General features: G+C 41.9%; 1 protein-coding gene and 1 non-coding gene across 2 annotated transcripts; one reads left to right on the plus strand and one right to left on the minus strand.

Annotated features, from left to right (window-relative positions):
* The first annotated feature begins 53 nt into the window (after window positions 1-53).
* On the plus strand, window positions 54-135 carry trnal-uag (transfer RNA leucine (anticodon UAG)). Its single transcript has one exon. It is a non-coding gene; the product is annotated as a tRNA-Leu (tRNA).
* Window positions 136-1,365: 1,230 nt separating this feature from the next.
* Window positions 1,366-10,275, minus strand: sdr42e2 (short chain dehydrogenase/reductase family 42E, member 2). Its single transcript, XM_061699969.1, has 12 exons — window positions 10,208-10,275; window positions 8,958-9,345; window positions 7,281-7,376; window positions 6,919-6,976; window positions 6,712-6,830; window positions 6,566-6,641; window positions 5,786-5,868; window positions 4,812-4,949; window positions 3,941-4,006; window positions 3,486-3,549; window positions 3,333-3,406; window positions 1,366-1,856 (listed from the first exon to the last, which is right to left on the minus strand). Exons 2-12 carry the CDS (start codon window positions 9,336-9,338, stop codon window positions 1,596-1,598), a joined length of 1,416 nt encoding a protein of 471 aa, XP_061555953.1. The 5' UTR covers window positions 9,339-9,345; window positions 10,208-10,275; the 3' UTR covers window positions 1,366-1,595.
* Between the last annotated feature and the right edge of the window lie 6,557 nt (window positions 10,276-16,832).

Genomic DNA, 16,832 nt, shown 5'->3' on the forward strand with positions numbered 1-16,832 from the left:
TGCGCCGGTCTCTAGTTGCGTCTGTAGAGAGCGACGCTCCTCGACGTTACGACGGTAGCGTGGCCGAGTGGTCTAAGGCGCTGGATTTAGGCTCCAGTCATTTCGATGGCGTGGGTTCGAATCCCACCGCTGCCAAACTTTACTTTGCCATAATTTGTCCCCACCGAACAATTTGTTGAGATGAATGAAAAAACAAAATAAGTTAGCGACTTGCTCGTTTACCTTTGTGCTACACCGGCACACAAAAATATGTAATATAGACAATTTTTGTACGCATTTGGCTACTTCACAGAAAGAGCAGCTTGCATTCAGTGAACAAACATTTGATTTAGCTGAAAAGAGTTTATTACCTTTGTCGCTGATTTTTTTTTTTTTTTTTAGAAAACAAGGTACTCGGTCTTCGCTCAGATCCCAAAGTGGCGTTAAAAAAAAAAAAAAAAAAAAAAAAAAAGGCATCTACACCTGCTAACGTTAACAATCTTCCAACATCCCTGTTCACCTCAAATTGAATTTGCTGATCAGTGACTCCCTTTTTTTGATGAGATGACAAACAAAAAACAGTTTCGAAACAAATCCTCCCCATCAAATGGCTGCATATATACGGTCCCGTATATTTATATGTATATGTTCGTATATCAAAATTTCAATAGAGCCAAAAACATCCACCTGATCAGACATTTTTGCAGCACAATAGCGCCCTCTTTTCTTTATTGCTCGTGAGTGCAAACTAGGGGGGAAAGCTTTTGCACAGTTAGATTCATATTAATTTAATACTTGTCTTTTTGCACGTCCACGTTGCGCCATCGTCCCAGGGAAAAACAAACAAACAAACAAAAAACATTTGAAGACTGGTTGCATTCACCGGACATTTCATTACTGTATCAAAAATAATACAAAGTTATTGTGAGTTTTGATTGACAATTTGTACCTTTACGGAAAAGTTTTATTGTCAGTGTAATACCACTACGTGATTTATTCGGTATTTCTCAGTCATAAATTTATGGAATTAATAAAAAATATCAAACAAAATGAGCGTCACTGATAGTGTAGTGGTACACCTGTCAGTGCTTCAAGCTGTGAAGAAAATTGACATTAAATTGAATGAAATTTGAATGAAATTAACACTTGAATGATATTGAATTTTAAAAAACAAAATAAATACAAACAATACATTTTAATCATTTAAATGAAATTAAAACTCAAATAACATTTTGAATTCAATTTATGGTATTGTATTTACTTACATTACATTTAATTGTTGTTATTTTTTTTTAATGTTATGCAGTGAAGAAAATGTATGCGTTTAATTGAAAGGAAATTCAATTTCAAAATACATTTAAAGATCAACTTAAAGCTCGAGTCTAAATCAAATCAAAATAGAAATGAAATTAAAACTCATTTAATAATATAAATAAATAAAGAATTAAGAATTAGCAATTGAAAGAGTACAAATCCAAATTATAAAACAAAATAATCTTTTCTAAGGCACAATGGAAGCTCACATTAGACTGTGGCCACTGCTGACATATTTGATTGTGTGTACACGAGTTAACGTGAGGTGAGCATACTCCAGAAACATTGTACGATGTTGGTGTTCAGCCAGCGAGGCTCTTACACGGCATGCAGCTCAACATGACGAGCAGCATTCCCAACGCCGTCAGCAGCTTCATCAGCAGCGCCGCGCGGGGTCCGTGCGGCCGGGGGGCCCGGCGGACCGGAGGCGAACCCGAGCGGGCCTGTCGGGATTTCAGGTACTGCTCCACGGAGTCCGCCAGGCTGTAGGATTTGGGACGGTAGCCCAACTCTCTGCGGGCCTTGTCTATCTTGAAGGTGTGGCTTACTGCTATGTTCCTCACCTGTGCACAACACCAACACACACTCCAAGTCAGGCGCACGATCGCATCAGACTTCATTTTCCCCACCGCAGGCAGCAGCTGATGTTTTATTCACGGGGGGCATCATCGATCGCGGCTGTCCGACAACGAGCTCCAGGCGGCGGCGGCGGCGGCGGCGCAGCTTTGGTTTCGGCCTCATCACACATTCATGAGGAGGACCTTTCGGGCCGTGACTGAGCCTCTTTAAGATGGACGCCGGGCCTCCTTCCTGCTTCCCCGATCCCCTCGGTGGGGTGACTGCAAAGCTTATTATAATTATAATATCTTGATGTTTTAAAGCATCCAAAAACAGTGACTCTAAAAAGTGTGGAAAGTCTCTCTGCGTGGATCCTTCTCGACATAACCCCAGACATGACGCGGGGGAAACATTTGTGGTAAAAAAAAAAAATCGGAACGACGCTGTGGCGGTTCCTGGGCCTTCATTGGGGACGTAATCCACCTCTGAAGACCACGGCTAACATGTCTCAATTAGAAAACATCTGCGGTCTGGAGTTCACAATCAATATTTATCTCATACGAATGACAAAACATTTCAATAAAACACATCATACTCACCAGAGATGCTAATTATGAAATGTATTAACTTGGACAGATCGCCAAAGACGCGCTTTGCTCGTGGAAGTCGGCTGAGACGGGTTTTGCTCAGACCAACCAATCAGAGGACAGAAAATGCCGACGTCATCGAGGGCCAGCTGAAGAATCTAAAATCTGATTGGTTCAAGAAAGAGTCTGATGGCCAATACCCTTGAAGTTACACCAACCAGCACTTCTGATTGCGACATTGCCATGGCAACGTTTCGAGGATGGGCAAAAACAATCTAACATCCACTTTGACTACTGGAAGCAGAGCAGCCAAGAGAAATGCTACAAAATGAAGAGAATCGGCTGACAGGAATACATGAATACAACAACGGATATAAAAAATAAGGTTGTCAATGAAGCTCACCGCTTCTGATTGCGTCTAGGCCAGCGGAGAAGAACTTGCTGGCTTCAATCATTCTCGGGAAAAATGATTCATCGGCAACGATCGGCTTTTCGCAAAATTCGCTTTGTAGCTCACCCGCAGGAACAACAAAAGATTCAATCACACAAAAGCCACCACAAGTTGTCTTTGAGTCATTTAGAAAAACTAAATGGTCATGGTGAAAAGGTCGCGACCTCTACATCACCATTTCTTGAGAAGTTGCGCACGATCGGCTCACGGAACAGTCCGGCACGCAACCGCAGCTGCTCCGTGGCCTCAATTGCACCAAATTGAATTTAAACGGAGATTTTACAGAATTCAGGCGGACGAGGCCAGAGGCCCGCTCGGAAAATATGAGATTATATAAATGTTCATAATGAATTGGTTGGTGAGTGTATTTGCATATTCAGCTACCATTTTGTGTTAAGTTAAATACCGAGAATGGAAAAGGCGAGAAAAATAGAGATAATTACTTCACTTCTGGTGAACAGGAGCGGCACCTCGATCGCCGGTCTCAGGAATATGTGCAAGTATTCCACCAGAATGGCTGCGAGAAGAATGAACGTGGTACGAAACCATGCACTCAAGAAGAACTCTCAATGTGTCTAACGTTAGCGATGCGCTACCTGCTGAATAGACGAGAGAAACTGGCAGGTTTATCAACGGCCTGCTGTAGCCCAATCTCTCAAACTGCAACAAAAACAAGAAAGCATACATCGTCAATGTCGTTCAATTAAACATTAAAAAAAAAAAAAAAAAACTGTCGACTGCTCACAATTTTAAAGACAAGTCTGAGAGTCGTTCTATTTCTGTTATGGTCAACAGTGTGTTCTCCAGCCGTGCTTTTGGGAAAATGGATTTTCAACAACAGGTTATTTTTAGCTCGGACAAGTGAATATCGCAAATCTGGTGGTGACCGGTTTAACGATCACAGCAGGACTCAAAACAGGCTGCCGCACTCGAATACAACAAAATACAATCACGACGAAGTTACCGATTGGCAGACGGTTAAAAAAGAAACTTCCATAAAAAGGCCAATTTGTGATCCATACGAGACACTGGAAAGCGTTTTTGTACTTACTAGAGGTGTTAACCACTCAAAGAGGTTAACTGAAAGTCCGTCGTTGATGAAGTAAGCCTGTCCGCTCTACAAAAAGACAACGGACGCCTGTTAAGGCGGCATTTGGACATCATTAAGTTGACAACAACAACAACAAAAAAAAGATGCAAAACGATACAGTCGGGCTGGGCGATTATGGAAAAAGTAAGGATCACGATTCATTTCATTGATATTGAAATCACAATTTAAAAAACACGATTATTCATTGATTTCGAAATTTAGAATCAAAACTCTACTTTAAATATAATTTCATAGAACAACCAGAAAACAAGTCAGTAACAAGTACAATAATAATATTTTTAAAAAATAATAAATCAAAATAAATACAGTCATGGCTAAAAACACTGTATGTCTATTATATATATTTGTTCCCAAAAAAATCCTTCTGTCGATATTCTGGTGTTTAGCTCATAAAAGTAATGTTTTATTATTAAAACAGGAAAATATGATGCGATACGATAAGATGCAAGGTGATACAATAAACGCGTGATATTAGGCAAAACAATAATAGAATATATAACATAACAGAAGTTAAGATGTGGCATGATACGTTAAGATATTTTTGCACTGCGATACAATAACACGTGGAACGATACGATAAAATAAGATACGAATGCAATACGATACAATTAAGATGCGATGCGATAAAATATGAGGCGGTACGATATGATAACTTGACACTACGCTAAATGATATGATACAATAACATTAGTTAGAATGCAGTCCAATGGGACACCAGACGATGTGACGCAATACGATGCGATAACGCACGACGAAGCGAAGCGCGATACGATGTGATGCCGAGCGTTCGCAAGTGTGTGTACGCGCTTACAGCGACGCAGCTCCGCTTCACGGCGAGAGCGTCCGCGGCCAGCGTGTGGGCCAGAACCAGGTTGTCCACGTGGACCCAGTTCATCCTGGCCCTCCGATCGCCGAAACTGAAACTGAACAAGCGACGCTCCACGTTCACCTGACAAACCACAAAGATTGCTCAATCAGATATTCCCCAAAACTGCCCACGTAAAAACGATTACGCCACGTGGAAGCGATTTGATTGCATGTTGCGTAAGATGAACACTGAACCCGCCTGAGTCTGCGTGAGCGACTGGGCGAGAGCAGCGGCCGACAACAGGCCTTAGCGCCTGTTCGCATAACATCACTTCGAAGAAACGAGAGAAGACTCTCCACATAAGAGCCAAAGCATGCTCGCTTCAAGCTGTTTATTTGCCCCGCTCAGTTCAAGCTTACTGTAAAACTGACACATAAGACAAAAGAGAATCAAACATTGTATATTTAAGCAACAAAACCTTCAACCAAACCATATAATTGTGTCCAACGGAAGCCCACAAGCTTAGAACGTGAAAAAGCCAAAGACAGGCTGACAGAAATGAGCGTGGAAGCTTAAGTCTTGATAAAACTTCAAACAGCTGCTACTTTTACACCCACGGAGCAGCAACACATACCAACTGTAAAAACCCATAAAAAAAAAAAAACGATTGCTTAGAAAATACGGTGGTATAGCGGGGGAACACAAAACACCATTCGAAACGGAAGGCCAGCTCGTATCAAATGAAAGACAAGTGAAATTCATTTCACTGTGGACTGGATTCAAAAACTCGAGTTTCTTAGCCTGCCGACGAACAACGAAGCCTTCGTGCCCCGCAGAGGAAACACGGGAAGAAAGGCGGAGTGTCACCGGAGAGCGACATTAATAATGCAAACTCTACCGGCGGTAACGCAGACGTGTTGTGTATTGCTGCGCGTCAAATGTGCGCGTGTGTGTGTGTGTGTGTGTGTGTTCCTCGCCATCACTCTGCGTAGGTGTCTGCGCTCTTCGGGGCCGTAGATGCCGCAAGGCCGCAAGACGCAGGTCCTCAGCAGACCGCCGCCTACACAGCGCACAACACAAAGCACGGACGGGAGGGCTTTGTTTCAGCCGTGACATTTTCACACTGCTTCCGCATATGATGTTGTGGTCCTGTCCTCAAATGGGATTGGCTCGCTTTCTCTCAACATTCGACACACAACAACAGGAAAGCTTCAGGACAACGCTGCAAATGTCCTCGAGTGGCCAAGCCACCGCTCAGACTGGAATCCGATCTCTGGACAGATTTCAAAATGCCCGCGTTCCAGCGTTCCCCATCCAACTTGATGGAGCCAAAATGATGTCATTTATTTTGGAATGAGCCAATACCCTGCTATATTTGCCGTTCGGCATTCGGCGTCTCACCGATTTGCGGATTTTTTACAATCACCAAACTAGTTGTTCGAACTATCGACTTTTCCGGCATGCGAGTGTGAATGGTTGTTTGTTTGTTGTTCAAAAAAAGGGGAGTCATCTGTCGCATTTAATATTTTAGCTTTGATTCAATGATTACATTGGATTAAAGCGAATGAAATTGCATTGAATTACATCAAATTGGATTCAACTGAATGAAAATCAATTAAATCAAACTCAATTTTACGAAAATATGTCGGTCTCGTGGTTAGCGAGTGTGACCCAATAGTTCTGAGGTCCAAACATACATTTCGATTCATCCAAGACTGTAACTTGTCCATAGGTGTGAAAACCGTGGCGTTGCATACCTTTGAGGGCGCACCCGTTGGCAGAAAGGACCATCTGCTCCGCGATGGCTTTCGTCCTGGAGTAGTGATCAATGTGCTGAAACATCCAAGAACCCATTTGATACACCTACGTTTTTTGGACTTGAGTCACATGAGAGCCAACTGACCATGTCGGGGGGCACGCGGGGGACCGAGGCCTCGTCGCCATCCTCAATGGGCTCCCCCGCGAATACCGCATTGGTGGTGCTGGTGTACACCAGCCGGGGGATGCTCCTTTCTTTGCACACTAAAAAAAAATTGAAAGAAATAAAAATAAGAACGTCGTCAAACTGTAAAGTATCATCGCCGTGTTACTTGGTTGACGGCGTGCTCGCCATTTATGACGTTAGTGGTCCCACCCACGTTGACGGACTCCACCTGCTCTTTCCTCAGCTGGGAACAAAGAGGATGAAAAATATTCGTAGTGGTCGTTTTAAATATGCAATTTACAATTGTACAGTTTTATGTTCAGTTTGACAGTACATTTCAACTTGGAGTGGTAATAAACAGCTTGAAGACTCTTTTTTGACAAATGATTTACTATCTGCCAAAGTGATCCTTAATGTGAAGCGAGTTGAGTTCTCTGACACTATTGAGAACTTGTATCTATAATTTTTGCCCCGAAGTCAAAGCAAAAAAAAAATTGCAAGGATGATGACGACGACGATGATGATGATGATGATGATGAAACATTCACCTGTTCCGGGCCGGACATGCCGTAAGATGCGGAATGGAACACGCAGTCGACCCCCTCGCATACGTCGAAGAGAGACGAATAATCCCGGATGTCGCTCTGCCAGAACAAGAGAAGTCAGAACCGACCTTGAGGTGATTTATGTTTGCATACAAATCTGGCCAAACTCCAAATGTGGTGTTGGAGTGTTCAGCATGAAGCAGAAATTCCACAAGTGCATTTTGCTTTTTTTTTTTTTGGTTGGCTTTTTGTTAGTGTGTTTTGTATATTTATAAATAAAAAAAAAAAAGCATGAGGAAAAAGCCCAAGGTTACCTTCCAGAGCCTTCCGTAACGTTTTCAAAGTACAGCGGTGCCTTCCGTGACCAAGCTCTAATCATCTTTCTCCCGTGAAAAGAATGGAAATGCTCAGCATTTTCGTACCTTTTTTAAATAAGAAAATCAGCACGCTAAAGTATTTTTAAATAAAAACATATGATAATAGAATAGAATGAGAGAAATAGAATGTAAATAAACAGTTGGTGCGTCATGAGTTCATCCATTCATTGCGCGGCTCCTTCTGGTGTGTGCGCTTCAGCCACTAGTGGGCAGCATAATACATGAATACGTATTACACGAACAAGACGGTCACAATTGCTCAGTAAGCTGCAGTAATATCAGTCATTTTACGCAGAGGATAAAGAATATAAAGAATGCCTGTGAGTATTGTTATAATGTCTGTCTAAAGGAGTTGCTACACAGTTTGTGTTCAAATATTCGTTACTTAACGGATAATAACAGCACAACATCGATGCTAGTTTTGTTAGACAGTGCCTATGGCAATTTTGCATTGTGTTAGCATCAACCTAGCGGACTTTTGCCCCACAAAGTTACGTGTTGCTTGGTTAAATACACAACATTCTTTTTCTTTTATGTTTAGCGATCCAGTACAATAGAACTTGGAGTGGCAATAACAAAATTAATTCACCTTAAAATGATTTCCCATTGGCAACATTTGTTGAAAATGTGTTCAACTTCGGCCGTTCCATTTTACTGCTAATTGAAAAGGTAAAACAAGTGTAGGTGAAGTGGCAAAGTGCACATGGACTGCCTGTGGGGAGGATTATAATTAAGTTAATAGCATCATGAGGTGGGCAGGTGAAACCCGAATCGCGTCCTCCGACCTCTGCGGCCCGACAGCAGCTGCCTCTCCGGATCGCTCGCCTACGCGCGTCTCTTTCCAGCGGACGGCCGGCGACGTCTCGACGCGAGGGGCCCCGCAAGTGGCTCGATGCGCACGTGTGTGAAGAGGGAGCTACGTGCGCAAACACCAGACGCCATCTTCCTGCTCGTTAAAGAAGCCGAATGAAAAGGAAACTCCAGCTGTGGAGTTTCAAGGCTTTGTACCGCGCCAGTTTAAAAAACAAATAATAATAATTTGAAAAAAACTATCAACAATGGGCTAGGCATATGGCTAAAGTACGAGTTAGTTCTTTTCCCTCGTCTATGTTCTGCGTAACCCTAATAACTGCCCCATGACATTACACAATTGCCCCGGGACTTGTTTAATAACATCTTTTTATGGCCACTTTTGAACAGTCAAGAAAAAAATTGGCAAGCTTTTGTGGGCCACATAAAATGATGCAGAAGAGCGCATGTGGCCCCCGGGCCTTGAGTTTGACACCTGGGGTACATAGTGTACCTGATAGAAGAGCGCTCCATCAGGAATGTCCCAAGAAGGCTCGCTCCTGTCCAGGAGGATCACAGACATGCCCCGGGCAGCCAGCGCCCTCCCCAGCCTGAAGCCGAAGTACCCCCCACCTCCGGTCACCAGCACCGTGCCGCCAGAGGAGCCCCGCCGGCCCGCTTTTGGGGCCCCGCGGGACGCCGCGTCTCCGTCGGGCCGCCGGCGGAGGGCGGCGGGCGCCCGGTCGCCCCGGGACGTGTGGGCGCGAGGGGGAAAGTTGCGCGGGGGCCGCACGCCGGCCCGCAGGCGGCAAAGGGAGACGCCGTGGCGGGGAAGCTGCTTCACCTGGCAGAGGGAGCCTTCACTCTCGCTCATGTTGGGACCACACAGCTCCATGGACGCCCTGGACACAAATCAGTCCATCAGGCCTTCAGCTGACGGTCCCATCTCACTTGTCCCGCAGCGGGAAAAACGATTTCATCTCGCTCCATGGACCGTACCAAAATGTGAAGAATATGTTTAGCACGTCTTACCATTTTTCAACTGGATTACACAAACATCATCACTACACAAAGAAAAAAAAAAAAGAAATATGAGGGAAATACTACTGAAAAGTACTGTCGTGTTGTAATTTCATTTATTATTCATCAAACCATATTTTTCAAAAATGTTAGTACAGTATAAGATGTTTGTTCCTTAATTATCATTTAATAATGTATATGTATTATTTTATGTTTTTAATATATTTGTTTATTTGATAAGATTAAGATACCCTTTCGCAATCTTGAGTGGGGAGATTCTAAAACACTGTATATTTAATATCACATCATTACAAATATACTATCATTACCATATTGTATTTCTAATGACTATATAATTTTTGTTCCCATGATTTATTATATTTTTTCCTGAAACTTCTGTTACTTTATTGAGCTATGTCAGTGGGGTAAAACTATTATAATGATTATTATTATTATATAATAGAAATGACAAAGATACAGAAGAGTTAAACAGATAAGCAATATACAAAAATAATTACTGGCATCTCAGCTGCAAATAACGGGCATAATTCATCAACATCCACTGAAATACAATAAAAATGTACATAAATAAACTGAGAACTTATCATTATGATGTTGCTAATACATAATACAAAATGCAGCTATTCTATTATTCAGTACAGCAAATGGATGGAAAATGCTGACTGAAGAATAAATAAATAAATGAATAAAACACAAGCAAATGATTTTGATGAATGAACTTACGTATTGGTTATTGCCGTGGTCCAAGCAGCAGTCTGGTGCTGGCACCCGGCTCACCTGTCAGGCACACACCTGCACACGCTGCTACCGTCATGCATGACAGCAGCGGGCAAGCTCTTTCTTTGTGGCTCCGAGTTCCTTCTGGTCAGACAAACCTCGGAGCTTTTGGAGCACCTGGAAACCGGTAGAAACCTCAAATCACTCACACGCTGCATCATATTAGCACACAGTAATTGAAATGAAATAATGAGGTCAGACGCACACATTTCAATTCATCGCAAATGTCCAATCGGTTCCACTGTCCGAGTAATTTACAAGTTGTTGCAATGGCTGCCACATCAATTGATACGTTCAGAATCATCAGTTCCACTGACTGTTTTTTGACTTCACCGAATACGTTCAAATTCAACACACATAACCATGTTCGTTTGTGTCAAAACTGAAACTGGAGCCACGTAAAAAGAAGAGGAAATTACATTTAAAATGCATGTACTGATTAACTGAATCATTAATATTGATTTCCCAAATTCATATTGTTAAATTGCTTGTTTCAAAACAATGTAGAACATGGAACATATAAAATAAAACGCTGCCATGTAAAATATGTATTATTATTTCTAGTTATTTTGAAATGATGAATAATCTGTTCCTCTCATGTTGTATGTACTCTTAGAGATTATATATATATATATAATATAAAAAAAAGATTGATTCATGTTGCATTTTTTTTAATCATTTGTCATTCTCCAATTGCTGAGTAAGGGCAACGTAATGTGTAACCCCCCCCACCCCACCCCCCCAAAAAAAAGAAATACAACAAAATATACAATTATACTGTAAATGTTTTTAATCAATTAATGTATTTGTTGTGTAATTACTCCCAGGTGTCAATCTCATATTTCTAAATGAAGTCAATAAAATATTGAACAATAAAAACAGCTACAACCACAATATGAAATGTGTTTTTAAAATCCTACATCCCTGCAAGTGGCAGTCAGAAGTGATTTCATCCTTGCAAAGGCAGAACTCGTGATCCAGTTCTCGGGTTGGATCTGTGCAGGTGTACCTAATGTTGTGGACGCGGACTTCACATGACGTCACCTGCTGCAAAATCGCCGAGATTTTGCAGCAGGTGAAAACGCATCCGAGGCGCTCTCCCGAACTGAATTTGGAGAGGCCCGAAAAGGTCAAACTGTTAAATGACGTAAAGGTGGCGCGGCAGCAGCACGACGCTCTTCCTGCGCGCTTTGTTGTCCGTGACCGTGTCACCGGAGCCGTCATGTTTCATTTAGGAGACCGACAACCCAATAACCTCACTTGACTACGGACCTCGGAAAGCAGGAGAAAGCACTCCAGTGAGCATCCATCCATCCATCTATGGAGAAGAGCCCATGATCCAAAGCATACCACATCAGCTATGCACAGTATCTACCTACTGTATACAACAGCGCCTATCTTCCGACCCATCCATCCATTGATCTACGATCTCGCCATCGATCTCTCTCTGTTTGACAAATCACTACCTGTGTGTGCGAGTGACACTCCCGATAAATGACGCCCTGCACTCTCCTCAGTCAATCAGTGCCGTGGCAAAGATGTCACCTTTTCTAACTCGCAGTGTCAGCAAAGCTGGAGGAAGGCGGTCGAGGACATGCTGCTCCGTTGTCCACAGGTCACATAGAAGAAAACAAAACACAACACAACACACAATCAAATGTGTTTAGACAAAGAAAGGTTCCTCGAATTGCACTCAACAGTGTGCTATTCCTAGCTACAGGGGGCGCCAGATAACAACAACAACGTCCACTAGGCTGCCTGCAGTCTAATCAAACCCATTACAGCGGGTCCTCGGTTTACGACGCGAGCTCCATTCCTCCGATGGCAACGAACGGTACATCGAATTCTCACGTCAGTCTGAACGTGCCGTAATCCATCATTAACCTACTAGAGTGAAATCATAACTCTAGTAAATGTTTGTGTGAAAAATACTTCTTGGACATAAATAGAAAGCAAGCATTTCAAAAATAGAATAAAATATTCATACATATTTCAACAATATACATCATACTCACCAGAGATGCTGATAATTAAACGTATTTTGCTTGTTGCAGTTGAGTGTCTGACTGTTTTTCTCTGACCAACCAATCAGAGGACAGAAAGATGCCGATGTCATCGAGGGCCAGTCCGCTGGGCCCGTGAGGAAGAATTTAAAATCGGATTGCTCAAAGAAACGGTCCAATTGCTCATATTGTTCAAGTTCCATGGGTCAGCACTACTGATTCTGAAGGCCCTGGGCAGATGACATTGCCATGGCAACACACTGAGGCTGAAATCTGATTGGACAAAAATAATAATTTCAGAAAGCAAGGCAAATGTATCTCAATGCTTCTGAGGAGAAGTTAGGAACATAAGAAATGTCTATAAATTGAAAAAATAGGTTACAGTGACCCAAGAACAAATTAATTAACTTTGCATGATTTCCAATGGGAAATGATTTTTAAAATTTTGTTTAACTGCAACAACTTTTTTTCCTTCAATGGTGTAAAGAGATTTATATTCTCAAAATCAACATTCAGTGTGGATTCGTGGAAGGTTCCAGCGGCGACGTCAAGAAGGACTGATAGCGGAGAGGGCGGCTGAAGGAGAAACAGTGACGGATGAAGTGCCAAGAAAAGCTGTCAAAAATAAAATTATAATTAAAAAAAAAAAAAAAAAAAAAACAGGCGCTCTGCATGCAGCTCACCTGCGCACACCTTGAATGACAAGGCCTCAGCTCCAGATGGGCAGAAAGAACGTTTCTGATATCATCTCACTTTTTTCCTCAAAACTGTCAGGAAGCAGAAAGATTTCATCAGCAATTTTAGTATCTCTCAAAGAGAACAAGTTAATATAAAATGCAGTTTGTAGATGATGATGACGCCAAAGCCACACCTAATATAAAATATTGCTTTGGTGTCGTGGTGCCATGGAACCATGTTGAAGTCAGGGGAGGAGCTTCATTTAGTCGTGCCATTGCCTTGTCTAAACAGACAAAAAGTGCTCTGCCAGCAAGTCGTCCAGGTCCTGAAGTGATAAGCAGCCCCAGACCAACGCACTGTGACCACCATGTTTGAATTTTGGCATGTTCTTTTATTAAATGGTGTGTTATTCTTACACCAGATGTACATCTTCCAAAATGCTAAACATTTGTGTATTTGTCAGCCTGACATGACGAATACATTTGTGTATTCGTCATGTCATTGGTGGAGAAACTTGGCGTGGGAGTGGGTTGCATGTAAATTAGCCCCACAGTTACGTAACAGTGTGGCTTGATCACATACACGTTTTCAGAAATTGGCATAAAAGATTTACTTGGTTGTTTCATTACATACTTGATGGTTGGTCAGGGACTCCAACTATTTGTATACCAGCAATAAAAAGTCAATTTTCCATAATATATCCCCCTTTAAGTGTTTCGAAAGCTCGTAAGTGGAGCAATTACACAACCGCTTCAGATTTGAAGCATGGCTCTGTTTATCAACTGCTTTCAATTGAACAAAAATGGAAGAGCGAGTGTGCTGACTGGTGTATTTTAGGTTCCGATGACTAATTGAAGTGGATTAGTCATTTCATTTCATGCCCATTTCAGGCGAGAAGGGAGACAGAAGGGCGCACGCTCTTGCACTCTGAAGAGGATTTCCAGCTAAATCAATTAGCTGAAATGTATGTTTCTCCCCCGTGATGAAGTACAACCCCAATTCCAATGAAGTTGGGGCGTTGTGTTAAACATAAATAAAAACAGAATACACTACAAAGGCAAGATACATAATGTTCAAACTGATCAACTTGATTGTTTTTAGCAAATAATCGTTAACTTGGAATTTTATGACTGAAAGACGTTCCAAAAAAGCTGGGACCGGGTCATGTTTACCACTGTGTTACATCACCTTTTCTTTCGACAACATTCAATAAACGTTTGGGAACTGAGGACACTAATTGTTGAAGCTTTGGACGCGGACGTCTTTCCCATTCTTGCTCGATGTACAGCTTCAGCCGTTCAACAGTCCGGGGTCTCCGTTGTCGTATTTTACGCTTCATAATGCGCCACACATTTTCAATGAGACAGGTCTGGACTGCAGGCAGGCCAGTCTAGTACCCGCACTCTTTTACTACGAAGCCACTCTGCAGAATGTGGTTTGGCATTGTCTTGCTGTAATAAGCAGGGGCGTCCCTGAAAAAGACGTTGCTTGGATGGCAGCGTATGTTTCTCCAAAACCTGTATGTACCTTTCAGCATCAATGGTGCCTTCACAGATGTGTGAGTTACCTATGTCATTGGCACTAACACAGCCCCATACCATCACAGATGCTGGCTTTTTAACTTTGCGTCCATAATAGTCCGGCTGGTTCTTTTCCTCTTTGGCCCGGAGGACACGACGTCCACAATTTCCAAAAACAATTTGAAATGCGGACTCGTCGGACCACAGAACACTTTTCCACTTTGCGTCGGTCCATCTTAGATGAGCTCAGGCCCAGAGAAGCCGGCGGCGTTTCTGGGTGTTGTTGATAAATGGCTTTTGCTTTGCATAGTAGAGTTTTAAGTTGCACTTACGGATGCACAGCCGACCTGTATTTACTGACATTGGTTTTCTGAAGTGTTTCTGAGCCCATGCGGTGATATCCTTTACGCATTGATGTCAGTTTTTGACGCAGTGCCGCCCGAGGGATCGAAGGTCACGGGCATTCAATGTTGGTTTTTGGCCTCGCCGCTTACATGCAGCGATTTCTTCAGATTCTCTGAACCTTTTGATGATATTATGGACCAGAGATGATGAAATCCCTAAGATCCTTGCAATTGTACGCTGAGGAACATTGTCCTTAAACTGTTTCTCACGCACTTGTTCACAAAGGGGTGAACAAGTGCGCCCCATCTTTGCTTGTGAATGACTGAGCAATTCAGGGAAGCTCCTTTTCTACCCAATCATGGCACCCACCTGTTCCCAATTCGCTTGTTCACCTGTGGGACGTTCCAAACAGGTGTTTGATGAGCATTCCTCAACTTTCTCAGTCTTTTTCAATTTAAATGTCAAATCTAAATGTTAGATCTAAATGTTAAATATGTTTACTTTTCATTTAAATGTTGTTTAATTGAAATGCTGAATCTAAATCCAAATTTGAAATTTAAATGTTAAATAGAAATTGTAAATTGAAATGCTCAATCTAAATTAAAATGTAAATGTTACATCTATAACTAAATCTAAATGTTAAATTTCAATCTAAACTTTAAATATAAATATAAAACCTAAATACTAAATCTAAATTTCCAATCTAAACGTCAAATCTCAGTCTGAATGTTAAATCTAAATATAGGTGGAGAGTCTAAATGCTAAATCTAAGTATAAAGGTTCAATTTAAAATTTAAATCTAAATCGAAATGTTAAATCTCAATTTAAAGGCTAAATCTCAATTTGAATGTTAAATATAAAAGCGAAATGTAAACGGTAAATCTGAATTTAAAAAATTTCAACTCTGAAATCATAATGGCAAACGACTGGTTTTTGCTAAAAACATTGTTTCAAGTACTTTACAGTGAGCAATGTTGACCATGAGCTCGTTAAAAAGTACACGCCCATTGGCAAAAGGTGTGTAGTTTTACTTTGAGTTGGATCTACTAACCTCTATTTATAGTTGTTTGACAGTTAAGAATGTTACAACACGACATAAAACAATGTCTGTAGTGTTAACAAAGGTATTAAAGGGGACACATGATGGGAAATTATTCAATATTGATTCTGCAGGTGTAGGTATATCTGATGCCTTGTCCGTTTTTGTGTTCGGCAATAACAAAAAAACTGGAGCCCAGTGTGGTTACGTAAAAAACAAACAAAGATGGAAAATAGGCGACAAAGTGTTGCTGCTAGCGATGAGTCAGAACGTGATGCAACCTCTGGGTGTCATTCACTCCCCACACCCTGCTGTGAATGACAGATGTGTCATCTGGGCAGCAGACAAAAAGTACTCAGACGTGCAGGCGATCAAACTGGCAGCAGGCTTGTGGGTGTCGTGCATTGACGGCGTAGAAATGATCTTCAGCTCACCTTTGAACGAAAAAAAGAAATCCAAGGAGGATTTCACAGAATCATCTTGGCTACGGATGACTGGCAGCTCGCCAGGAGTATGCACTGAACGGAATGAAAGAAAGCACAATGTATGAAAGGATGCAAGGCGCTCTTATACAAACAAACAGAACCGTTGACTCATGGTTCCAATACCTTGACAGTCAAAAAGGTTCTGGATCTGAATCTCGGCTCAGGCCCACCTGTGGGAAGTTTCCAATTCCAGAAAGATTAATGTTACGTATTGTCCATAGGTGTGAAAAGAACCACCGGAATAGTTGTAAAGGACTTTAATAAAGACTTAACCTCAACTGTGACTGACCAATTCAAAGCCAGGATACAGAGCAGTCAACTTTACAGTCGAATGGGTGAGGCTTTGAAGATAGGTAATTTGTCTTGGGCCAAAGTAATACAATGCGCTGTAATCCACAGGAAAGACTCAGATTTCACTGTTGTCTTCATCCGCGAGTCACAGACAGCAGACTTCATTGACTTGATACGTGATAAGGCAGAACTCTCACGGGATCATGTTTT

Source organism: Phycodurus eques, chromosome 16 (genome assembly GCF_024500275.1).
Source record: "Phycodurus eques isolate BA_2022a chromosome 16, UOR_Pequ_1.1, whole genome shotgun sequence".
Taxonomy (NCBI): domain Eukaryota; kingdom Metazoa; phylum Chordata; class Actinopteri; order Syngnathiformes; family Syngnathidae; genus Phycodurus; species Phycodurus eques.